We start from the raw sequence: 26,055 nt of genomic DNA, 5'->3' as shown, positions 1-26,055 counted from the left end.
CTGTTTGAATAACTTGTTTTATGCAAATCGTGAAATTACATTTGCCAGGGAGCTGGTTAGACCAGGGCTTTTTTTCCTTAATGAAGTTACTGGTCTGCAAGCGTGTGAGGAAAATCGAAGAACCCATTCTAGGTTGGAGTAAGTGATCTAAAATAATAGTGTGAGGATCAGAGCATCCAGAGTAATAGCGTGAGGATCAGAGCATCCAGAGTAATAGGGTCAGGATCAGAGCATCCAGAGTAATAGGGTCAGGATCAGAGCATCCAGAGTAATAGGGTCAGGATCAGAGCATCCAGAGTAATAGGGTCAGGATCAGAGCATCCAGAGTAATAGCGTGAGGACCAGAGCAATAGCGTGAGGACCAGAGCATCCAGAGCAATAGCGTGAGGACCAGAGGATCCAGAGTAATAGGGTCAGGACCAGAGGGTCCAGAGTAATAGGGTCAGGACCAGAGGGTCCAGAGTAATAGGGTCAGGACCAGAGGGTCCAGAGTAATAGGGTCAGGATCAGAGCGTCCAGAGTAATAGGGTCAGGACCAGAGCGTCCAGAGCAATAGCGTGAGGACCAGAGCGTCCAGAGCAATAGCGTGAGGACCAGAGCGTCCAGAGCAATAGCGTGAGGACCAGAGCGTCCAGAGCAATAGCGTGAGGACCAGAGGGTCCAGAGTAATAGGGTCAGGATCAGAGCGTCCAGAGCAATAGCGTGAGGATCAGAGCGTCCAGAGCAATAGCGTGAGGACCAGAGCGTCCAGAGCAATAGCGTGAGGACCAGAGCGTCCAGAGCAATAGCGTGAGGACCAGAGCGTCCAGAGCAATAGCGTGAGGACCAGAGCGTCCAGAGCAATAGCGTGAGGACCAGAGGATCGCTCAAAGCTGTTGGAGGGATCCGGGGTAAAAGTGTTGACATTGGGGGTTGGACATTGATGCTTCGGTCGATGCTAAAATGAATTTACATTTTACATATTTAGCAGACACTTGTCCAAAGCAACATACAAGTGAGGCAAATAGAATAAATATTGCAAACGCAGATGTTGTCACGGAGTTGATCAGACATGAGCAGCTAGGCTGAGCTCCCAGTGGATACCCAGGTACAAGTGTAGGCAGAGCAGTATTGGAGATATGCAGTACCGTTATGTTTGTATTAATGAATCTTGTATTCATTTGTGTTTACCCTTTTGTTTGACATGTACAAACTATTTTAGGGGAAATACCCTGCAGAACCATTAATGTGCTCGTGTCTGAATTATTGAATTACAAATAATTAGTTCATGAAGACATCATCGCTATACACTTCCGCTTTTACATATAATGTCTTGGGGAGGACCTTTTTGAGTAGGATAATGTGTTTTATTTTATGATCTTTTTGCTGCTAAATGCTTGCTAAATGTCCCACCCATCCTTAAACCCATACCTGCTGATGTTCTGTGTTCCCACTGCGCAGTGGCGGTTGTAGGATTTCATCCTTAGGGGGCTCAGCCTGCTGAAGAAATATGGGATGTCACCCCCCCCACCCCACCCACCCAATAAGTAAATTTGCTGGTTGGGTAATATATAGAACGATCTGGGATAAATCGCTAAATGGTTTTAGGAAAACTGTTTTCAGCGGGGGGCTGAGACTGAGATGGTCATGTGCGACTTTTCGGGAGGGGAGGAGTCTGTGACGTACTGCGGGACTGAAAAGGCAGGTGAGTCCATTCGTCCATGGCCAGTGAGCTTTCAGACAGGCCTTTCATTATGAGAAAATGATATGTTAATTGAGCTAGAGGTCTGATTACTACACCCCAGTCTGTGCCTCTTATCTAAGGGAGAGTCATGGTGAACTGGGTTAGGCCGAATGGAAAATCGCAGGCGATACGTCACAAAAGGAAGCTTTAATTACATTGAACAGATTCATTTTTTACATTGCATGCATTATGTTGTGCAATTGGAAAAGCTTTATTTTGACACAATAGGAAAAAAAACAGGTGAATTAATATTTGCATGGGCACACTCCAGCAAAGCGAGCTGTCTTCCGGTGACTGTAGCCAGGGCGATGTCTTCGCCACCATTCCAGTCGTCTCAGTATGGATTCTCAGAGTCTCTGTACCTGTACCAAGCATCTTTTCTTTAAAGGTCTATGTTTTTCTGGCATGTAAATTCAGATCTATCCAAATCTAGACGTACATCACCTGATGTCGCGATACATATGCGTCAGAGTAATGGAAGTGAGCTCAATAAACATTCTATCAAGTTGCTCCATTATACCAACATTTTCAGGGAACCCCGCAATTCTCTTTGACGTGTCGCGCTTCTGCCTGAAATAAGAGAACATCATATGACGATTTTATGATAAAGTTTATCGCCAAGGACTTTTCGTAGAGCTGGGAATGACAGTCCCTTTGGTGCCTTCTGCAGATTGTTTAACCAAACTGAACGATATATAGACACTTGTTGGAAAACTTGTCTTCCAGCAAAAATCCCACCTTACTTGTATTAGAATTGTTTTACGTTAAGGTGGCGCTGGGTAAGTATTAATGTACATTCCTACTTGGATCGTGAGGAAAATGATCACGTTCCTAACAAAAATTATCTTCCTTGTGGTTTTTCCCATTGCATTGGCTTTCGGCTGCTAACAAGGACTCTGTGACTTTAGGCTAATAAAGGTTATCTAATTAATAAAACGATGATCCTGCTTTCACTTATGCATTTACCTGGGATGTACACTGCCCGAAAGTGTACTGTATGTTCTAACAAAATGTCTCTTGAAAGTAGGCTGTAATTTACATTGTGATCCATAAACGTATCGGTCAGACGGAACAATTTATACCTTAATGCTCACCAAACCGCTAAAAAGCAATAATATACGCATATGTAATCCCGGTAAAACCATAGTTTTTATTTTCAATGCGTCATGCATATTTTCAAGTTCCATTCCAGTACAAAACATCGTATAACTTCTCCAAATTCATAAAAGTGCGAAAAACTGTATTCAGATTCACCGTAAACAAACAAGCACCGCTTTTCTTTCAGGAATACCCTCCTTGAAGAAAGTGCAAAAACGACTTCAATTAAACATGCGCATTCCCTTCAATTTAATTAGCTTCTCCGTGCGTGCATTTTAAAAACAAACCTACAGGAGGAAAGATTCATCATACAGAATATTCACATAATCTCTACTCGTATACGTATTTAATGCCCATGCACGAATCCCATGCATCTGTAAATGTTTCATGAAGCCTTACAATGAACACTGATCATAACAATAAAATTCAGAGGTTAAAAAAAAAAAAAGTTTTACCCTCCGGAATCAAAGGAAGGTAACGTTAAAAACGAGGATGAGGAAAGAATTAGATTTAACATTACTTGTTTCTCTCGGAGTAAAAAGAGGAAAACGTACGTTTCCCGAAAGTTCACGCAGAACGGCAATACATTCATATTTCATTTCTAACGAACTTGTTTCATTGAATTACAACAATGACGCCACTTTCCGAAAGCAACAGGGCATGCTGGGTTTACTTTCTTCTTCGCGACCATTACCGGCGATTAAAATATTCTCACATCCTAATCGAAATACTTTGCATATTTCTCTAGCCACTCTGGAAACCAAGTACGAGGGCGACATCCATGCGCAGCTTGCGCGCCAGCAGCGCACTCCCTTCCCCGGGGCGGCCACGGTTAGTTCATCCCGATGATGACCGCTTCCACGTCCCTAGACGGTCTGCGCTCCTTCACGAGAAAGTTGATCATGCTTTCTGACTTGATCATCAGATTGCAACCGAGGAAAAAGATGCCAAATATCACCGTTAGCGACAAAACGCACAGCACCGCTATCTGGACCACCCGCGTAACGAAGAGTTTGCGCTCATCAGGAGGCAGAACCAGCGAAGTTCCATCACTTGTGGCTATGGTGCTCCCGTTACAGCAGCCCACCAGAGTACCGGCGAAGTCCTGGCTTCTGTTGAAGAACAATCCCTGTGTGAGGACAGTCTGGTTAAATAAAGTGACGTTCATTGTTTTTCCGTCGATCAAATCGTCGTAGGGTTCCAATGATGAAACAGTTGCCGTACTGTATCTTAATATTGCGCTTCTTGTGTGAAAAGAGAGGTATTCGGAGAAAACATAAAAAAAAAATATTTAGTAAGTATTTGGGGTGAAAGCGTAAAAATGACAGCTCTAGAAATACGGTAGTTTGTTTCAGTAAACTTTGAAGAAAGTGACGCCTCCTGTTATTTTTGCCAAATGAATCGCAGGAGAATAGAGCGCAGGTCGTAGTATTTCGTACCAGCAGGAAAAGTAACCATGCAAGTCAGCCGTAAACGAATCCCTGTGGTCTTATAGTTTTCTGTGTTTGTTTTCTCGCTTCTCTTCTCTTATTTTTGTCGTTGGGTTTTATGTGGCGGACGGGGGGGAGGTGGTTTTAGCGCTACACCTGCTTTTGCGAAGTGTCTTATAGGAAAGCAGAGCATTCAAAGTGGGGACACAATGATTTTCTTTTGGATGACACCACCAGCATCTCCATTTTGGGGGAGTTTGACATTTTAGAGTTCGCGGCACTGAATGGAGCCCAAACACCACCCAGTACACAGCAAAGCAGTTTTACCAAGCAAATTACATTGTCTGTGGTACACAGTTGTAGCCGATACGATTGATTAACTAAGAACTGATCCAAGATCTTTAAAAGTTTAATGTTTGCTATTCTTCCCATTTCAATAAAAGAGACGATACTACCGTACATATTCCAGTCTACCGTAATTCGTCAGTCACAGATATTGTTAAATACTATGTTGGGGTATGCAAATAATGCAAAAACAAAAAACAGAAAAGCTAGCTGATTGTATTATGCATATAGGTCTACATGAGGTAGTGGGAGAGAATCAACCAATAAATATATTGAAATGCTATAGCTTTTGTTTATAAATTAGTCATAAATATACGTTATTGTTATTATTCACATTATTCGTGGATCTATATTATTTCAAGCTAATTGAAACCTACGTTTTAAAAATGTACATAAACGGCGCTTCTGAGAGGTATCGGCGAGCCACTGAGCGGAGCCCCCCTTTGCCCCTCCCTCGCATTATGTAATAGGTGCTATTTTCCCAGAGATTATTCCACGCGAAACCGCAGCGCTTCCTGACATCCTAGTTTTATTAAACTAAATCTAAAGATCCCTTTATATTTAAACGAGTCTTCCACGTGAAAGGTCTTTGGTGAAATTGCAAAAGAGACACAGATCAAGATGTCTTTGGATTTTCGTGACCTTAAATATTATTAAGTGTTGGAAAGGACTTTTGAATGCTTCCTCGCTTTATCACTGCATCTTAGGTTAATGTCATTTGACGCCGCAAACTACGACAAACATGATTATCTCAAGTTATGCAGGCTGTAAAATGCTGTTTTACGATGACCATTTAGTTGGAAGCGGTCATTCCTTTTATGTTTATACCATAAAATCAGCTGATGGCACTTGACGCAGATACCAGTTTTAAGCAAACTGTTATTTCAGCTAGGGTATATTAAGAGAGCAGTCAACGCTCAACGCATTTTAAATTCCTTATTGCCAGAGTAATGAATCCTCCTTATACCATACAACGGAAAATCGAGTTTAATAAAAGGCATTCGATGTGTGCGCCGTTTCTTATACAGCTATTGAAATAATTCGATGGTTTTACACGTTAATCTTTCTAATTTCAATTCGCTCTTTAAGATTAAAGGAACGTTTGCGCACTGTACCATAGTTTCATTTGAATATCTCTTTAGTTTAGCAGCACGTGCGCACACACTGTACACAATTAGAGGAATCCAGATTCAGCACCTTAATTTAGTCACTCCTGAGACTTTTACCCCACGATATTTAATTCATGAGGCCACGTATTTAAACAACAGTGGTGCCAACTTCCATGACCCTTGCCACGTACGGAATTAATTTTTCATTCGCGCTCTCCATTTCAGATCAAAAGTATTTTCCGTATATTTGATTGCTAAAATTATTATATCCATCGATTTTTTTTTTACTATATTCTGCTTTAAACAAGTAAATTAGTAATATCAGAACAACAAAGTGACCGTCTTTGCAGGTATAAATGATTTTGGTCGCAGAGCTGTAAATCTGAACGCTGACTTGCACTTTTGCGTAGAATCTACGCCTTAGGTACGGCGTATTGCGTACGCTACGTCTTTCGCCACAGCCTGATGCGCGGAGATGCTACGCAGACAGTCCCACTAGAGGCCTTGCTGTATGTACTGTAGGACCCGCGGTTAGCCCGCATGAATTCTGCATCGTCTGGTAAAACATCTCTGAGAAAAATTATTACATTTCTAAGCTTTGGATGAATGCAGCCACAAAACATTATTTGTAGCCTGCAAGCAATAGGAGGCAATTACACATGATCATTCACTAGTAAATTATTGATAAAGTAAACCGTATATATTTTGCCAATAAGTTCGATGTAGATATTGGCACTTGCCACTTACGTCATTATGCGCTCAAATTTATTTTGGCATTCAGTCACTGACTTATTTAACAGCCTGTTAGAATAGGCTATACTGGCGCAGAGGGACTTTGATCCATGCACGATGCGTCACATTCTAATGATCGTATTCACAGTAATTAAGGGATTTTAATGAATGATTGCCTTTGGTGTTTCCTCTTGATTAAATTCAAAAGACTGTAGTATGAAGTGTAGGAGAGATGCATCATTGGAGTGATTTAAAATGTTCAGTTTATATTTGTTGTAATTCAGCTTTGCAACTCTAACGTAGATTGTGTTTTAGCAATGTGTCAGCAATGCGCGGATATTGCCAAATTAAATACTAAGCCGATATGAAAATGAGCGATTAGTATTTATTAATTTCTAACGTTTAAGAGCAGCGGGATCATTAAATAACGAGGCATTTCACGTTTTGTAACAAGGTAGGTAGATAGGCCTATCGCAAAGTTTTTTTAAAAACAGACATGTTTCTTAAAGCGTCTGTGACACCACCAAGACGCTTTCTGGCAAAATGGTTTATATTCGTCCTCTGCGTGTTCGTGTATAGAACATACCTAGGGACATTAATATAGATTATATACGACGATCTGATTTGTTGCCTAGCAACAATGAAGCAGTACGAATAGCAACAGACGGTTGAGAAAGTTATTTTGGTTAAAAGGAGAGGGGGCTATGGGGAGGAAGGATGAAGAAGTCGTGAGAGCATTATTGCTTAACTGGATGGAATCGGCAGCCTAGCAACTCAAAGTACGTGGAATATAACCCCTTAGCAACGAGGAGATACTGCATACGTTTCTTTTGACCTTTTAATATGACTCATATAGGTTTGATGTGTATGTATGTGTATATATAGAGACACATACACAGGCAATTCATTCATTCATAAATCTTCCATACCACTGATGCAATACAGGGTTACGGTGCTGGATGTATGTAAAAGCCAGGCTCCATTGCACTGGAATTCCCTGGAGTAGGAAGTCAACAGTTGAGGTTTTTACAAGAATTTCCTCCATATCCCCATTATTACTGGTCTTATCTGCTGCAACAACTCGATCATGAATACAGACACGCAGCGTCTTGGTGGTCAAACAAGACAGTTATCCCTAGTACGCCTCACGCAGTACAGACAAGGTACACAGGAGAAGTGTGGCCAGCTATTTAATATCAATTAAAAGTCTTGGGGCGAAGTAATGCTCAGCCACTTTCTGTGTGTTGTGGTTTCAGACCAGTAATTTCATCGCAGTATGTAAGTCCAAACTACCATTATAAGAATTCTAGAATGAATAGCCTCCGTCCCCGTTAATAGCTTGTAATCTATTGCTCTCCCCACTCCAGTACGATGCAGGTCTGACTCGGCTAAGGTTTTATTTGTTTGAGAGAGTGGTGGGGGGGTGGGGGTGGGGGGCAACCACGAGGGGACAAGGGCAATAAAAGCAATCAGATAAAATCTGCCAATAGAGAAGCGTTAAAAGAGCTTTAACACCCCTGGAGCAATCAGGACAAAATGCCAGAAGACTGCAGGGGTATTAGGCCTATCTGTTTCCTTTCCCGTTTATCGTCGCGCGGTTCTCACAACGCCCAGCGACTGTAACCTAGCAACTGGCGGCGACTGAGGATGGAGGCGGGCATAGGCGCCAGGATTCAATAAGAGAGCAAAGAAGCAGATGGATCGGAGGGAGGCACTGTCGCCCCCATGCTCCAGTCATTTTCTAGAAGGTGCCAATGCTGGTGAAAATGGACATTGATCTGGACACCAACCACCACCTACTCCATCCCCCCCCCCCCCCAACGCCTGTCTCGCCTTCTCTTATTGAAGTACAATCTGTTTGTGCAGAATTAAATTTTGTGCTGGATGGAGGGTAAAACTCACACGGAAACATTCTGACTAATTTTGCACGGTTAAGAAACACCTAGTGCTGGTGGAAACTACAATGTAAATAGCAAGCTTGTGTTGAAAAGCATCATATATTAATTCTTAATAAACAGAAATTCCATAAGGACATAAGAGGAACAAATATTAAATAATTTTAATTTTAAATGACATGTTTGTGTTCATTTTCTTTTTTTAAAATAATTTTTGCAGCTTGGATGCAACGGTGTTTTTACTATTATTTTATGAATAGTTTATCAAACAAATGGCAAAGGGTCACAGGCAAATGCACACATACAGTCACGGATGAGCAGACTACGTGCTTCTTACTGACTCGGAATTATATGTCAGAAACAGATTCTTGCATTTCCGATGCTCGTGATTTTAGTCAGTATATAAAACAAACATGACACCCAGTACTGTACGAAATTGTAATTATTAAAAAAACATTTGCAGTGTAATGTAATGTTTAGCCGGTTTGGTGTTCTGGTGAAAGATGTCTGCTGCTAAATAATATTTACTTTGCTTAAGATCGTTCGTGTGGCTTTATTTATAGAGTAGACCCATATTGCCGCGCGTTGAATGACAGACATACAGAAGCAATTGTGCATTTCTGCCACGAGGTGACACTGCAGAACCACTCCTCAAAATCAGGCAGTTAACGGAGGAATCGCTTCAATTACGGGTCTTACCGGGTGAGCAAATTCTTGGTTTTTTAGCTTCACGTGCTATTCGCAAAAGAAACATAAACAAACATTAAAATAATCAGTAGTTTGAATAAAACTGCTTTGAAAAGCTGATAGGTAATTTTATCCTACCAACATTAATTACCAAGTCAAGAGAAGAATTATTCTTTATTATCTCAAAACACAAAATTGAAAGTTTTTTTTATTACATCGCGCGGATTGTGACATGCTATTTATTATTTTGCGATGTGATTAACCTCATTCAGCAAAGTTTCAGCATTCTTGGTGAATATTAAAGTACCGGAAACGCAATTCAGATAAACTCCAGAATGTTAAGACAAGCCGCATTGCTTGTCTGGGAGCGTCATTTAAGGGCTGCTGTGCAAACTGCACAAATCCGGAAATTTCCCAGTCGAGTAAGGCAACAGTTTTCTGGAGTGTGAAAAGGAAAAACATTATTACAATCATTTTAAGTTTTTAAGTTGAAACGCAGGTGGTTTACCAGGTCGCAAATATGAGATCACTGATTCTGCAACTTTGGTCGATAGTTTTATTTGCTGGGTGTCGAGTGATGGGTAAGTATATATCCTTATCGCATTATATCCTTCAGCATTTGAACTTTTCCGTTTTTATGATATTTTACGCGCGCCATGTGTTGGGATGGGATTCTGGGTGCCTTTTCATTGGTTTGGTGTTTGCGTTTTGGGCATCTATGGGATGGAGGTGGTCTGCATAGGTAAACTGCTCTTAACGACTTAACGACAACAAGATTAACGGCAACACTACTTGAGGGAGCAAGAGGAATTTAGTAACTCAGTTACTACTCAAGTACAAATCCTGAACAAATGTAATTATTATGCAATGGGCGTCGCCGCCATTAAATCTCACATTTCGATAATTATTCATTTGGACACCCGCCCCCACATTTAACATAAAATATTAGCTTTATGCCAGTGTGTCCCCCCAAATTCAAAATGCTTCTGATGCCCCTGACTGTATGAAATATAGAAACAGTAATGATTAGCTGATTACGAACGGATCGAGTGTGTTCCTGGAAGTTGCTGTCACTTAAACTTTTTTTTATATATTTGTGACATCTTGTGAGCAGCAGTACATCCTCTTTTTTTGTCATAGCAAAGATGGTAACTCTAGCGTGTTTTTGAAAGAGGAGGCATATATATATGTGAAATATAACAGATCACTGGTCATTTACGCAAAAGCCAAATTGTTGCTGTAGCATATAAAACTCTTCATGTGATCAAAGTGTTTCTGCCTCTTAGCGAACCTTCTGAGCCTCAGATTTACAACAATCCAGGTGGTGGCTTGCCTGAGTAGGATCTAGGTATGCTGGTATCTGGTCATGATCGTGTTGGAGGTGGGGTTGAGGGTGGTGGGGGCACTTCCGGGGGGGGGGGGGGAGAGATTGGGTAGGCTCTGGAAATTCCTGCACATTTTTTTTTTTTTATTCACAAACCTTAACAAGGAAAAAACAAGGAGAAGGGTCCCATTCGCTGGTGTAAATATGGGCGGTATGAGTAACATGCAGGAATCAGCATGTCTACATGCCGGGGAAGGGGACATATGGAATAGTTTAGCCTAGAGGCATGGAGTTGGAATGGCAGTAGAAATAAATAGCGGGGTAGTTTGGATCACTAGCTGGCACTGGGACAGCTAGAGATGACTGCCATAGTCCAGTTAAACACCCCCTCACTCCCCCCCCCCCCCCCCACACTCAAACACCACACTTTGGTCGCATGTGGCTGCCGCATGCAACATATTTTGCATTAACATCGGCAGGAAGAGATGTCTAGAGATGTCTAAGTCGATAAGAGCAGGAGTGGGTTTTGTGTGTGTGTGTGTGTGTGTGTGTGTGTGTGTGTGTGTGTGTGTGTGTGTGTGTGAGAGAGCGTGTGAGCGGGCGGCACTGTCAGGACGTTGCATGGCCCACGTTCTTTGCTTGCTTGTCAGTGCTGGCTGGGACGGGCTGGAGATAAATCAGACAGTGGCGAAGGACGGAGGCTTTCTAGGGGCTGAGCCTTGTTATGCTGAATTCTCTAGCCTGTCTTGACGTGACTTGCAACTTCGTGAGCCATGCGGACCCCCCCGTGCTCAACACATCTTGCAATGTTTATAAAAAGGCAGACACTCATTCAGAATCGTACAGGTTAGCCACTATGGCATGAAGCAGCGAATGCAATCCAGTACATCGTGCCCAAAATAGGGTGGCATAGTGGGTACAGAGACGCACAATTTCATACATTAATCTCGACATCGCAAGGACCACAATAGTCAGCTGGGTCAAGATAATAAGTTACGCTGAAACATTTTTGCTGTCATAGGAAACAACTTCTTGTTCTTCTTCAATTTTAATGATCATTCCTTTAGTTGATTTTCTGGTGTAGTTAAAAATGAAATGGTCTATAGTTTACAGACGCTGCATTTAGAGCCCATCATAATTTTTGTCCTTGCTGTTGGACTCGCTAATAGATAGTGTGGCACGTTTGTGAGAAATTTAACTAAAATGAAGAGGAGAACCAACAAGAACTTGCCACCGAAGGGCACTTGCCTTCTGTTTGTATATAAATATTTTGGATTCCATGGAGACGATATTCAGCATATTCAGCATTGCTTTGTGTCTCTTGGCATTCCTGGCAACGCCACCAAATTATTGGATAAACTACAGCTATTAGTACAGTCTATTGCATTTAAATTTAAACTTTTTTTTTGTTTGTTTTATAAATATTGCAGCATTAAACGAAAAGATTTCAAATATCTCAATGTGAATATTTTCCAAAATCATGCCGCCACTTATTTGTGCATAAATATAAATAAATCTGCATAAATATGTTCATAACGATATTTGGCTTCATGTAAATGAGGAGGAGCATCATACTGTTAGTGCTGGTTTAGGAAAAGCTGCATAGGTGTACGGAAGCAGCTGAAGGAAGCCGAGTAGACGCATGAACGGGATTTATTAATGGCAGACACACCCCAAAACACAGAGTAACATCAAAGACCGGACTGGGGACAACATACTTAAGGCAGACTTAAATACATTGGACTAATGACAGCAACGAGAAACAGCTGGTAAACACAGGGATTCCACACGAGGTAGATGAGGGGGCGGGGCACACGGGAGGAGTGGATGAGGAGGGCATGACAATAGGCATATTTATAGGGTTATTAAAATGTTAACGGCTGTTCAAATGACTGCCTGAATCCTGCGCTTTTTACAGGTTCCAACGTCTGTACCTCACGAGGAGGCAGCACGTGCAAACAATGCCTGGCCACACACCCCAGCTGCGCGTGGTGCTTCCAGGAGGTAAGATCCCAGCCCACTGCTCTGTCAGCATTGGTGGTAAGTCTGGTCAGTCATTCCACTTTGGTTTTGATGGAGGGGGGGGGGATCCCTTCAGCCCACCCTGCCTTTAGAGCAGAGGTATCGTTTTCTCCCCCCCCCACTCAACTCCAGTCAAACAGCCACGCGTCATGGTCACCGGGTCAAACCAGAAGACACATTTTAATCATGAGAATTTCGGCTCTTTTAGCAGAGTTCTTAACCCTAAACCACCCTTCCTGTAGAGGGCGATCTCTCCCTGGTTCAGCCCTGTTTTCAGTACCTTTAGGCAGGACTCCTCCATTCCATTGCTTGTCTTTCTCAATGCTCGACTGCACACCTTTCATTTATATCTTTTGCTACTTGCCGTTCTATTGTACAATATATATTAGTCTATTGTAGCAAATATGTTCAACAAGATTAAACGAAACGAGTTTTCCAACAAACGAGCAGATTTTTTTCAGATAAAAAGCAAGCCATCAGCATCTTGATATTGTCAAAATATTGCTGCTCTTGTCTTAATTTGAATCTGGTGAATTGCCATTTTAATGAGATACTTATTATGGAATATAGGCATCTGCCTGGATGGTGTTTTTCCAGCCTATCTGGTCAAACATTATGCCTTTTCTGGTCTCCCTGGATAACAGTCAAGGTTTCTCTTTCACATACATGCTGCATTCTGGAACCTGGAAGTAACCAGTATCTCAGATGGCAGTTTGTCATCCTCAGCAGTCTCTGTTTCTGTTCTGCTTCTGTTGAACCTGAAACTGTTGTGTCCCACACCCTATACATTCACCACAGACTACAGTCAAAACAAACTCATCCCTAGAGGTTTGGCGATCGATCCTGGTTAGCGTTGGTTGCAGCATGTTGGAGGTTCTCAGTTAAATACAACCTAGGCACAGAGAAAGACAGAAAAAGAACGATAGTTATATCTGTAGAACAATGTTTCCTCGTCCGGTCCTCTGGGACCTGCAGATAGTTCACGTTTTTGTTCCTGGGAGCTGGGAGGGAGCAAAAATGTGGACTGTATGGCAGGCAGCTTGGAGGGAGCAAAAATGTGGACTGTATGGCAGGCAGCTTGGAGGGAGCAAAAATGTGGACTGTCTGGCAGGGAGCTTGGAGGGAGCAAAAATGTGGACTGTCTGCTCAACCCCACATATTTAAAATCCGTTCCTATTTAGAGCGACCGCTCAGACTCTTGTCCCCCACGTGTTTTCGGTCAGGATTTCGGACGCCAGCCGACCAGCATTCCCCGCTGCGACCTGCGGGAGAACCTCCTAGCGGCAGGATGCGCCAAAGGCCGTATGGAATTCCCCGTCAGTGACCTGGTGTATGAGGAGAACAGGCCTCTCAGTAGCAGGATCACCACCAACGTCATCCAGATGCAGCCTCAGAAGATCCAAGTCACACTCAGACCAGGTAACGGACACACAGAAGTGCACAGATTCTCACAAACTCATCACCACATCGCTTTCCTCAAATTTATACAGATTCATTGTCTACTGTCAAATTTGCCCTGGGGTAGTTAATCAGTTTTACTAAATTGCCATTTATTTTTGTGACGGGCAAAAGTATTTCAAAAGTATTTCAGTATTTGCGATACAATTGAAAGATTTCTAAACATTTATATGTAGTAATGTGCAAAAGTTTATCTGGGTAAGTAAGGGCACATTTGCCCTGAACAAAAATCACAATATAACATTAGAACATTTTAGAACAAATTATGAGTGATAAAAAGTATATAAGAATTTGTTCTATTCTGTAATATTTTGTTTGACGGCTTCAGTTCCCAAATCCCTCCTTGGGAACACTTCAGTCATTCTATGTATTTGTTGCACTTGACAAGCAACTTGCTTTGTTGCTTGATTGATCGATTGATTGAACGAGTTTAAAAAGTCAATGAGGGTTGGATTAGCCATACCAGGCGTGCTAGTGGTCGAGTCAAACAGGACATGGGTGTGTTGGACGGTTGCCGCAAAACACTGGGTCGATTTTAGGAGAGGTTTTGATATGGTTACTCTAACACAGTTTATCATAGTTAAATGCCCCCTATTTATCATGGTTTTGCACCAACATTAAGATCATTTAAACTTCATTTTCATTGACTGCCTAAGACTTTTGCACAGTACTGTAGTTTTGTATTATTTGGTCTTAAAAATGGTTAAATCGGAGCAACAACTGACAATTGTGAAATACCTAAAAAATGAAGGTGATGTCAATCGCTCTACTCGAAAAACAAACGCTGCGCTTCACTGAAATATTTGTACTTTGTTTTTCCAAAAAGTGCTCAAGTTGCTGAGAATGAGACACGGTTGTTTTAACACTCTGACTTACGCTCAAGATTCATGCTGCATTATTGGCCATGTGCTTCGGAATCCAGCCACACTCGGAACAAAGAACAACTAGCGGTTCACAAATAATAAGTAATAAATAGAGAACAGATCTTAGTTACTGCTGTAATACTGTAAAGCCAACCTCGCACAGGAACACTGTACTTATGACTGCATTCGCCAGGTCACTAGTGAATCTTACACCTGTCAATCAAAGTGCAGCCCTATCAACAGATCCATGTCCTCTCTCCAGTGACCTTATTGGCTGGAGACTGCGTGAACACGTGGAAGGAGGGCTTGAAGTACACTTTGGGCCTCTTTAAAACATGTCATATTAGTCCAATCCAATTATGCTCCAGTCATGTTCCTCAGGGGCCCCTGGAACCATCGTAACTCACCCCCCCCCCCACCTGCCCATGGTGCCCCTGTATGTAGGCAAGGAAGCGATGTAAGAGTAATATTGAGATACATACGCTCAGTTGCAAAGGCAGTAGGGGTGATGATCAGTGTAAAATGGCTCTACCCATGGTTCTGAATGGCCTCGCCTTGCAGATGACTCCAAGCGCTTCACGGTGACGGTGCGTCAAGTGGAGGACTACCCAGTGGACCTCTACTATCTGATGGACCTCTCTTACTCCATGAAGGACGACCTGAGCTCCCTGCATGATCTGGGTGACGAACTGGCCCGATCCATGGGGCAGATCACCAGCAACCTGCGCATGGGTTTCGGGGCGTTCGTGGACAAGCCCACGTCCCCCTACATGTACCTCACCCCCCCGCAAGCTCTGAAGAACCCCTGCTACAGGTCAGCATCTGAGGACCCTGCCCTTAATACTCACAGGAGGACCTGGCTTGGCCTTCCTACTGGCTTCTGCTCTCCGTCTACAGAGCTCACAGAAAGTCTTGGGGCACTTGCTTAATTCTGTAGAAACAAATTTATTGGGTTCATAACAAAAGTTTGTTGACAAACGATGTTTAGCAAATTCGCACATGTCTTCCACACAGGCCTTTTCTTTTCATTGTCATAATTTTTTTTTATGGGCTTCTGTTCTTGCCATTTTGCTATTAATTGTGATCGTAGTCACTGGCACCCAAAAGACGGATATTTGGTGTTTTGTATTATTGCAAAGTTGTTACTCATTAAAAACATCCCAATGATACTTATCAATGAACTTTTTAACCAAGAACAGTTGTTTTAGAATTATAATTTAGGTTTCTGTTTATTGCTGCTTCAAATGAATATTTTACTTAAAACAGCTGGTTCTTTCTAATGTGATATATTTTTTTGTAAACAAATGAATAATGATTTTTGTTATAAAATCAATACATTTGCAATATATTTACTGAATTAAGAAAGCTTCCCAAGACTTTCTCTGAGCACTGTAGTTGGTCACATGTTGTCTAGAGCAGTGTTTCGTAGTTCGGTTCTCGGGGACCAACAGACAGTCCACGTTTTTGCAGGGAGCTCAGAGGGAGCAAAAATGTGGACTGTCTGGCAGGGAGCTTGGAGGGAGCAAAAACATGGACCGGCTGTGGTTCCCCGAGGACTGGATTGGAAAACACTGGTCTAGAGATATAAATGGTACCCTACAAGCAGACTTGTGCTGCAGCTGATTGCTGATCCCCCTGACGTATCTTATTGCTGCCCACGTGTAGATGCTATATCACAATCTTATGAGCTTAACTGAGTGCCTTGGGATACTGGGCCTAGAGTGTTTGCCTTATGTGTAGGCGAGTTCAGGTCTCATTCTGGCAAATGTGCCACATTACGACACCTTAAGTCTGACATCCCTTGTTGAAGTCTTACATTTAGGGACAGGATGCATCTTCTTGCTCTCAGGGTTGGAACAGCTGAGGTTTTCCCATGAATCCGCTTAGCTAACCCATCTACTTGTTCTTCCATATTGTAGTATTGGCAGAACCTGCCTACCCCAGTTTGGGTACAAGCACGTCCTCCCCTTAACGGACCAGGTGCAGCGCTTTGCGGAGGAGGTGAAAAAGCAGGACGTGTCTAGGAACAGGGACGCCCCCGAGGGAGGCTTTGACGCCATCATCCAGGCTACGGTGTGCAAGGTAACTTGCGGTATCCTGGCAACACATGCGAAATGCACTGACATCTTCGAAGTTCAATCAGTTGTAAAGAAACAATGCTGTTCCCAAGGGGGATTTTTCCCATTCTTTGCATGACGAAGTAGAAAACTAAGCTAAATTGGTTAAGTCCAACCAGCAGTTAGGGAAACTTGTAGTGATGCCCAGATGACGATTCATGAACCACTTGCTGTATTTTCTGACCCCACTAGATGGTGCTCTCTGTGCAAAAATGAGCTGAAAGCATGCTCCAATGCAAGCCAAGAGCACCATCTAGTGGGGTCAAATAATATAGCAAGCGGTTCATGAAGCTTCATTTGGCCACCATTAGGAATTTGCATGTCTAAATTGCCAATAGCATGGCCGTGCCATATGAAGGACTGGCATTCCATTCAAGGTGTCCCCTGGCCTGAGGCCTATGATTCCAGGGTGGGATCTATCCTCATCATGACTTTGTATTAGATAAGCTGGTACAGAAAATTTAAGAATCAATGGGTGTCATTTATGGGCTAACTGCTATGCTATGGTGCTCTTGTAGGACCAGATTGGCTGGAGACCAGAGGCTTCTCACCTGCTGGTGTTCACCACAGACGACAAGACACACTCGGCCCTGGATGGACGCTTAGCAGGCCTGGTGCAGCCCAACGACGGCCAGTGCCACTTGGGTCTGAACAGCGAGTACAATATGTCCACCATACTGGTGAGAGGCCTCCGGTGGCAGGTTTGCAAAAAAGCGAATGATCAAATGTCACACTTGTCACATGCAAGCAATCGACACTTAACATATCGTTGATTAGGACTACCCCTCATTGGCCATGTTGACGGAGAAGCTGTCCGAAAACAACATCAACCTGATCTTAGCTGTGACCCAAAAGGTTGTAAACCATTACCAGGTGAGCTTGCTGTCTTCCCATAAGCCTCTTATCTTTTCTCGCTTGATTGAGCTGCTGGGGCTGAACGAGGACTTCTGGTTGAAAGTCAAATAACCAAAACTAACAGCAGAGTCATACCATTGGGGCTTAACCTGCCTTGACCACAGCAGCCCCATGCCTTAACTTCCGTAGAAGCTTTTGGTGTCTCCTAATTTGGGAAAAGCAGAAAGTGTACCACTTGAGTAGTTACTAGTAGGTTAGTTAGTAAATTGAACTTAATTTTCTGCCATGTGCCTTGAAGCGAGTAATCCTGCTAGAACCTTCTCACATGATTGTGCGTCCCTGTTTAAGAAGACCAGCAACCTCTACCGTTTATTTGATCACTTAACAATTGCACTGCATGGCCTCCTCAGAACTACAGTAACCTAATTCCTGGGAGCGTGGTGGGAAGACTGTCCGAAGACTCGAGCAACATCATCGACCTTGTCAAGAATGCCTACATGGTGAGGGCCCACTGCCCTTGATGTTCCCTATCACACATAGGTCCTTAACTCCAACTGATTCTTATCTTTCACCCATCCTGTGCCAGCAACCTTTGAGTCTCGTTCCTCCCAAGGTTTCTTCCTTCTAGGGAGGTTTTCCTCGCCCCTGTCTCCTCTGGCTTGCTCACTGGAGGCTTTGGGCAGAGATAAAGTGCCGTGAGACAACGTAATGTTGTCATAATGCACTATACAAATAAAATTAAATTGAATTGAATCAAGCTTTTACTTTTTTTCTGGTTCCACACATGGTTGAGTAGGAGTACCAGTAGAGTAGGGGCTCCAAACCTTTTAATGACCATGGACCAGCATAAGTTTGGAAATAGCCATTTCATTATTTTCAGATGCAATCAGAGCACAAGAATATCAGGGATTGTAAAGAAATCTGCGGCTTGTTCACCCTTAACGGCTTGCCTCCCGTCGCAGAGAATCCGCTCCAAGGTGGAGCTGGAGCTGCAGGGGCTTCCGGAGGAGCTGGCCATCTCCTTCAATGCCAGCTGCACCAACGGGCAGTTTCCCGGCCTCAAGTCCTGCGCCGGCCTCACCGTCGGAGACACAGTCAGTACTGCCGCTTCCCAGACGCCCTCAGTCCTCCAGTAATCCACAAGAGTAGGGTCACCACCAGCAAAACAAGAAAACACTTGTTAAGGCAGGAGGTGCCAGGCTCCTTATTGTCTCCCATCATGTGGCAGCAGGCAGACAAACTGCCCATCCATGGATGATAGTTTTACCATAAAGAGGCTGCAAACAGGGTGGGAGAATGAACGCTAATGCTATAACTGCACCTTAACAGACCTTAACCGTTTTAATATACATTGATAACAAACATGATTTTAATGTTTATTATTATGATATAATGTTTGTCATTAATGTATATTAGGGATATAGGGATGTGCAAATGGACAGTAGTACAGTGAATAATGCTAATAAAGTACATTCTGTAATCTTTTACCTTATAGGCACCTTCCTTTATAATGCCTTCCTTTGTAATGCCTTTATAATGCATTCATAAAACATTCATGAACATTCCTTTAACAGCTTTAGTATACATTAATACACATCAATAATAACCATGATTTTAATGTTTGTTATTATATAATGCTCGTTGTAAATGTATATTAATGCCGAAGGTATGTTAGGATGTTAAGGTATAATTACATGCTGCTTATGAATGTTCTATGAATGCATTATAAAAGCATTACGAAGATGCTTATAAGGTAAATGGTTACCGAATGTACTGTATTAGCATTATTCACTGTACTATAGTTAATTTGCACATCCCTATACCACATACTGTATTGTTTATCATGTTAAACTTTATATTGTGCTTATTGTCTTTGTATTATTGTCTTGTTTGTCCCCCTCATATACTCATCTCCAACTCTGCAACTGTGGCACAAGAATTTCACTGTGTCCCATGAACGTGTGACAGTAAAACATGAACGTGAAACTTGAGCAGTGGCTGCATGTAGTCGCTCTGTCTAACAATACAGATAAATGCGTCTCCAATCTGGGCTTCGAACGGTGAAGAAACTCACATGCACCGACATGGGACACTGAACATGCACACTGGTGATAATCCTCATTGTGCGCTTTCAGGGGGGCACCCACTAATATGCTTGCCCATGTGTCTCGTATCTGTTCTCCCTGGCCCCCTTACGCCCCCCCCGCCCCCACAGGTGTCATTCAGCGTCGAGCTGCAGGCACGGGGCTGCCCCGCTGAGAAGAGCAAGACCTTCACGCTGAAGCCCATCGGGTTCAGGGACGCGCTGCAGATCGTGGTGAACTTCGAATGCGACTGCGGCTGCCAGAAGCTGGCGCAGCCTGACAGCCCCGTGTGCAGCCAGGGCAACGGAACGTACGAGTGCGGCATGTGCCAGTGCCTTCCGGGCCGGCTGGGCCCGCACTGCGAGTGCGCCCAAGACCAGTACAAGGCCACCAGCCAGGACGACTGCACTGCCAGTCCCGGCGAGCCTGTGTGCAGTGGCCATGGGGACTGCGTGTGCGGTCAGTGCTCTTGCTACAGCCGCGGCTATGGAAACGTCTACGGCCAGTACTGCCAGTGTGATGACGTCAGCTGCCCGCTGTACAAGGGCAAGCTCTGCTCGGGTGAGTGCTGGGGGGGGCTGGGGGGTGAGCGAGCCGGGGGCAGGCAGAGGCCATGTTACAGTACAACAGGGGCCAGAGATGCTTTGTCACCAACAGCTTTTACTTAACCATCTCAAATTAAAAACCGTAGTTTCTAGCGTTGGCGTTTAATGTTGCCGTTTTCTGTCCTGGTGTGCGGATCCGCCACTTGCTGTCTGGCAGATTTGTATGGTTCCCCTCTGGCATCACATCTATGTTGGTTTTACTTTTAACAGCAAGGTACATACAATATTCATTTGGACCTCCTTCTTAGACCCCTTGGAGGGGGGGGGCTTTGAATATTGATAATTTTTGACAGGAAGAGCAAATTGGCAACGCCATACCCCCGCACATCTTAAGGCCCTTACTCTCAGAGTAACATGTATAGTACATTTACAGTTTGCATCTACCTGTCGCTTTTCACCAAAGCAACTTACAGCAGCGGGTTATGATCCAGAACATGTCCTTAAATGGGACATGACTGATTTGCTGGGTCTCGGGAAGAAATACTGATTGCCTGCAGATTAAAAAAGATAATTTTTTGGTTGGAGTTCCCCTCTAAACTCAGTTTCCCCATTAAGTATGGAAGTGTACTTACTTGTAAATCGGCCTGTATATTAAAGGGGTGTCATGGCGCAGGCGGGAAAAGAAGGTGACAATCGGCTTTGCAGCTTCAAGACAGCAGAGGGGTTTATTGAGAGAACTAAATACTAAATGGGTAAACTATAAAATAAGAGGATCACATGGAGTCAGAAGTAAATGGGGGAAACGAACTACAAAAATATTAAAAAAGAGAGGAGCAGTGCAATTTGAACACATATAACATTCACAATAACCGACTGAAGAAATGAAAAAAAAAGAAAGGCACTTAAATAGACTGATAACGAGGACTAACAAAAGCCAGGTGTGAATCATCAAAAACAGCCAATCAAAAATGGCAGAGGGCAACAGGAATCAGGTGAAGTAACTAACAGTAAAGAACACAGAACTAAGGAACTTACAAGACCTGAAACTAAGGAAACACAGGGAAATACTGTACTAGGAGATAGTCGAGAAACAAGCGAAACAGAACATAGCCAAGGCAGGGGCAGGGAACCATAAACAGGACAAATTAAACGCAGGGAGGAACTGGGAAGCAAAGGACCAGTAAACAGACAAAATAGGTGCGGCTGGAGGGTGCAGTCTCTGTTTGGTATGCTCAGCCCGGTGAGCTACGTGGTGGTCCAAGGAGTAGGGGAGACACACAAGGGTCCTAGTACAAAGAGCGGAGGGAACAGGATGGCTGGCAATGGTTGCCGCCCTCATGGGGAAGAGACACAAGGACAGGGTCAGACGGGCAGTGACCCTGACAAGAGGTGCTTGTTTAGTTAGGCTCCTTCTAGAGACTGAGCGTGTAGAGCAGGCATGGGCGTGGGGACCGTGATGATTACAGCAGTACCAGGCCCCCGGTGTAACAAATCAAGGCCGAAACTCCTTCCCCGCGGTCATGTTTCCTCCCCGTTTGTGCCACGACACGCAGTTCAGGCAGGGGCAGAAATCCGCGGTCAGACCTGCAGGCCAAATCCAGAATTTCAGCATTCCAGAGCATAGGGCTCCTCTCCCTCGATCCTCGGTTCCCTCCTTTAATTTCTGCAGGGTGCTGTGCTGACATCTCCTGTCTGTGTTTTTAACTTTCTTTTTTTCCTGTTTTGCCTGTTTTATTTTGCCGTTCATGTCAGATCAATGATTAGTCCAGTTGTAATTTATCTACACGGAAAGTTGGTATGACTGGAATTTTCCAGAAAAACTTTTCCGAACGAACCGTTGTCACGCTCGCTGTCAAGCAGAGCGGCGAGCGTGCGGGTAGGCGTGGATGGAACAGGCAGGAAGCCGAAAGCAAGGCAAAACTCGGGTTTATTCTGGAACAAGGGTTAAGAACAGGTAACGTCAGGAACACCATCACCAAACTACAATGACCGACAAGGCAAACAGGAAAGACCAGGACTTAAATCAGACAAGACTAATCAATGTAATCGGACACAGCAGGAGACGATCGGGGAAGAACACGTGGGTGATCAGGGGGGCGTAGCACACACGAGGAGCGGACGAGCCGGGCATCACAACCATCTCACAATGAAGCAGTGTGTTTTGTGTTTAGTTTGGCAACAAAAGATCCTGGGAACCGGTTTACTTCCAGGGCCTGTTAACGTCTCACAATCTCACTGTGTCATTATACCTAGAGAAGCTCTGAATGCACCAACTAATTGACAGCTAACACAATTTAAACCACCTCATTAAATTTTTTTATTTAATTCTGTGACACGGACATTTTATTCAAGCATGATGCTGTTTCCAGCACTCAGAAATTATAATCTGGATTACAGTAAAGGCTGATTTATTCCTCGCTGTAGGTACGGCGTAGCTGCACGCCCTCTGCTGTAACCTACGTCGTAGCCTGATGTCCGTCTACCCAGACATGTCACTACACGTCGCGGCAAAACGGATAACGACAACTGTGATCAGGACTTACGTAGTTGCACTGCACTTCCTCCTACGCGAAGGTTTTGTTGTTCAAGCTGGTGGTATTTAATTTGGTATAAGTTGTATTTATTTCATTGCTAACCTGCTGTTTTTGCCACGGTTTCAGCCATTCACACTTTGGCTGCACAATATTGAATTTTTTCAGATATCGTGATGTGATTTTTTTTTTGTGATAAATATTGAGATATATTGAGAACACCTTGTTAATGAGAGAGGACGTAGGAGGATTCATTAGCGGTAAGAAGACGACCACAAGTGCAAAGAAATATGAGCTCAGGGCAACAGTGACGTACACAGGGGCTTAGGAACCTGTGGGGGGCGTGTACCACCCCAATATCTAATGTGGCTTTATTCACGCCACCCCCACCCCCAAATAAATAACCACTGCAAACTCACTCACCCTTTAGTGTACAATATGGTGAATGCACAATTGGTCTACTGGTGAAATCTGAAGTCCTACCAGCACCTAATAATGTTGCCACTGAGTGTAATTGTTGAATCAATAAAGTGTTAGAATTTGAATGGGTCTGAATCACAGCTCTGTGTGTGTAGAAACAGGTTCTCCGTTTCACTTTCACATTCCAAACATGTGCAAGTCAGGAAGACTGGTGTCTCTGAGTCGTCCCTGGTGCATAGATTTCCCATAATGCACTGCTGTATCTTAGTCGTCCTTGGTGTGTAAGTTCCCTGTAACGCACTGGTGTTTTTGAGTCATCCTTGGTTTGTAAGTTTCCCATAATGCACTGGTGTTTTTGAGTCGTCCTTCGTGTGTAAGTTTCCCATAATGCACTGGTGTTTTTGAGTCATCCTTCGTGTGTAAGTTTCCCATAATGCACTAGCGTTTGAGTCGTCCTTGGTGCTTAAGCTCCCTATAATACACTGGTGTCCTGGCGAGTTCACATCATTCCTTGCATGATACACATCAGCATGGGCTCACTGTTAACTCCTAACAGTTACTGAAAATGGGTTGGCCATGCAGAAAAATGACATGACTCCTCTTCCTGTACTCCTCTACTCCCCCCCCCCCCCCCCCCCCCCCCCGTACATCAGGTAACGGGGCATGCGACTGTGGCCGCTGCCTCTGCAACCAGGGCTGGACTGGGGAGAACTGCAACTGCTCCATGCTCACAGACAACTGCATGTCCAGCACGGGCCTGCTGTGTAGCGGCTACGGCCAATGTGTGTGCGGCACCTGCCAGTGCACCCAGCCGGGGGCCTACGGCAGCACCTGTGAGAGGTGTCCCACCTGCCCAGATGCCTGCACCCTCAAAAAGTGAGTGCTGCAGGGATTAATAGCAGCCTACTGTATGGCTAATTCTATTAACAGGGATAATCGAATTACGAATACTTAAATATTCTGAGCAATTAATTTCCAAGTAATTCAATTACAAGTAATTCTTTTTTTTGGGAGGGGGTCAATTGCAAGTAATTAACAAGCAATTCAACTACATGTAATTCGTTTACAAGTACAAAGGGGTTTGTTAGTTATTCTGCAAGGTGCTAGTAGTGTTCTGATCTTTTTTGTTCCCGCCTGTGCTTTTAAAATCTTGTGGCATTTATGTGACATTTCATAAACGACACGATACTGATAAGCAGAGCTACCACGTATAACAATCAATCTGGGATTAAATCACCTAAGAACCCGTTTTATGATGCACCTCAATATTATCCTGAACAAAACAGAAATGCCTGAACAAACATCTGAACACTGTGTTCTTGTTAGTGTTTATGGTATTTTATTTTGCCGTTAGTATAAGTAGAAGTACATAAGAACTCTTTGGTGCATGCATATTCCATCCCACTCTACTGTCACACCCACTTATGAAGCTGAGGGTCAGTGAATTTATCCGGTTGCTCTGACTTTTGCGAAACTGGAATGTGTGCGTTGATGGCGACTGAGATGAAACAATAGCTAACATCAGGACTCTCACAGGGAGTGCGTGGAATGCCGGAACTTCAAGCGAGGGAGGTTCTACGATGACAGCAGCTGCAGCCACATCTGCAGGGATGACCTCGAGCTGATAGAACAGCTAAGTAAGTGGTCCTCAAACATTCCACAGCCCTGTTCCTAACTGCCACCTGCATGATCTTGGAGGAATGTGCGGACAGGTCTGATAAAAGGTCGACGAGTCTTAAGCACACTCCTTTTGTAATGTGACAAAGCTGCTTTATAAGAAACGCAGCTATAAAACCAGGATAGTTGCTGCTTCAACAGGTTAAATCGGACGGTTAATGTTGTTCGATTTCAAATCGCTAATGTTTTGTTTAATGGCCTGCGATGGGTTGGAGCCCCATCCTGGCTTTTTCCCTGTTTCGTGCCTGTAGCTTCCGGGATAGGCTCCGAACCCCCCCGCGACCCTGCATAGGACAAGCGGAGGCATAAAATGAACGGATGGATGTTCTATGGAGCGATTTTTTTTGCCTATTCAGATGAAGGAGGGTCCTCGTTTCCTGTCGGAGATGGTTCTCACACCTTTTCTCTTGCAGCCTTTCAGAAGAATTCTGTGAACTGCAGCTACAAGGATGAATACGCCTGTGTGGTCCATTTCCAGTATGGGGATGTCAATGGCAGGTCCATCCTGTCTGTGATCAAAGACCTAGGTGAGCCAAAGGATGTGGACTTGGGTGGACTGTGTCATGCTTCATGTTACATACTTCTTGACTGTTCTTAGTATTCAAATATAAATAGAAATTTGTAGCCTAAATAGCAATTTAACCTCATTGTCATATGTTTGAATGGAAGAAATAACACTGCCAAAACTACTCTGCTAGTGTAAATTATCCGAACATCACAAAAGATCACCGGTCGCAGAAACAATCCTTCCTGCCTCCGATCTGGGAATTTCTGTTCCTCTAGAGTGCCCAGAAGGACCGAACATCCTAGTGGTGCTGGCCTTGGTGGCCGGGGCCATCTTCTTACTGGGCCTGGCTCTGCTGCTCATTTGGAAGCTGCTCATCACCATCCACGACCGGCGCGAGTTTAAAAAATTTGAGGAGGAACGTGCCAAGGCGAAATGGGACACGGTGAGACACGGAACTACGCCTCCATGGGAAACGCAGAACCCAAAGGTCCACATCAGGATCATTCTCAACAGACATGCTCTGCAGAACCACACTCGCATTTTCGTCCTTTCAGTCCTGGGTTAAAAGAAAAGCCTTTACATATAATAACAACCGGCCACTTTTGTGCTGAATTCTCCCTGCTGCAGAAAAT

At 43.8% G+C, this 26,055-nt stretch overlaps 1 protein-coding gene across 3 annotated transcripts in view; it reads left to right on the top strand.

The window, feature by feature from the left end:
• The window catches only part of LOC125726768 (integrin beta-3-like), a 43,343-nt gene that overhangs the window by 15,920 nt on the left and 1,368 nt on the right, over window positions 1–26,055 (top strand). Inside the window, exons 1-14 of one of the 3 annotated variants that reach the window (XM_049003220.1) lie at window positions 1,651–1,684; window positions 12,262–12,347; window positions 13,589–13,784; window positions 15,248–15,500; window positions 16,606–16,768; window positions 17,322–17,483; window positions 17,581–17,676; window positions 18,069–18,158; window positions 18,621–18,752; window positions 19,874–20,303; window positions 23,892–24,114; window positions 24,775–24,875; window positions 25,329–25,442; window positions 25,699–25,865. In XM_049003220.1, the coding sequence (XP_048859177.1) occupies window positions 13,670–13,784; window positions 15,248–15,500; window positions 16,606–16,768; window positions 17,322–17,483; window positions 17,581–17,676; window positions 18,069–18,158; window positions 18,621–18,752; window positions 19,874–20,303; window positions 23,892–24,114; window positions 24,775–24,875; window positions 25,329–25,442; window positions 25,699–25,865 (2,046 nt within the window). In that variant the 5' untranslated portion in view covers window positions 1,651–1,684; window positions 12,262–12,347; window positions 13,589–13,669. Of the gene's footprint in view, window positions 1–1,650; window positions 1,685–9,361; window positions 9,601–12,261; window positions 12,348–13,588; window positions 13,785–15,247; window positions 15,501–16,605; window positions 16,769–17,321; window positions 17,484–17,580; window positions 17,677–18,068; window positions 18,159–18,620; window positions 18,753–19,873; window positions 20,304–23,891; window positions 24,115–24,774; window positions 24,876–25,328; window positions 25,443–25,698; window positions 25,866–26,055 lie in introns of those variants that run through there. The other 2 variants (XM_049003217.1, XM_049003219.1) reach the window with 2 other exon arrangements.

Source organism: Brienomyrus brachyistius, unplaced genomic scaffold (genome assembly GCF_023856365.1).
Source record: "Brienomyrus brachyistius isolate T26 unplaced genomic scaffold, BBRACH_0.4 scaffold75, whole genome shotgun sequence".
Lineage (NCBI taxonomy): Eukaryota > Metazoa > Chordata > Actinopteri > Osteoglossiformes > Mormyridae > Brienomyrus > Brienomyrus brachyistius.
This window is presented reverse-complemented; position numbering and strand designations above follow the sequence as displayed.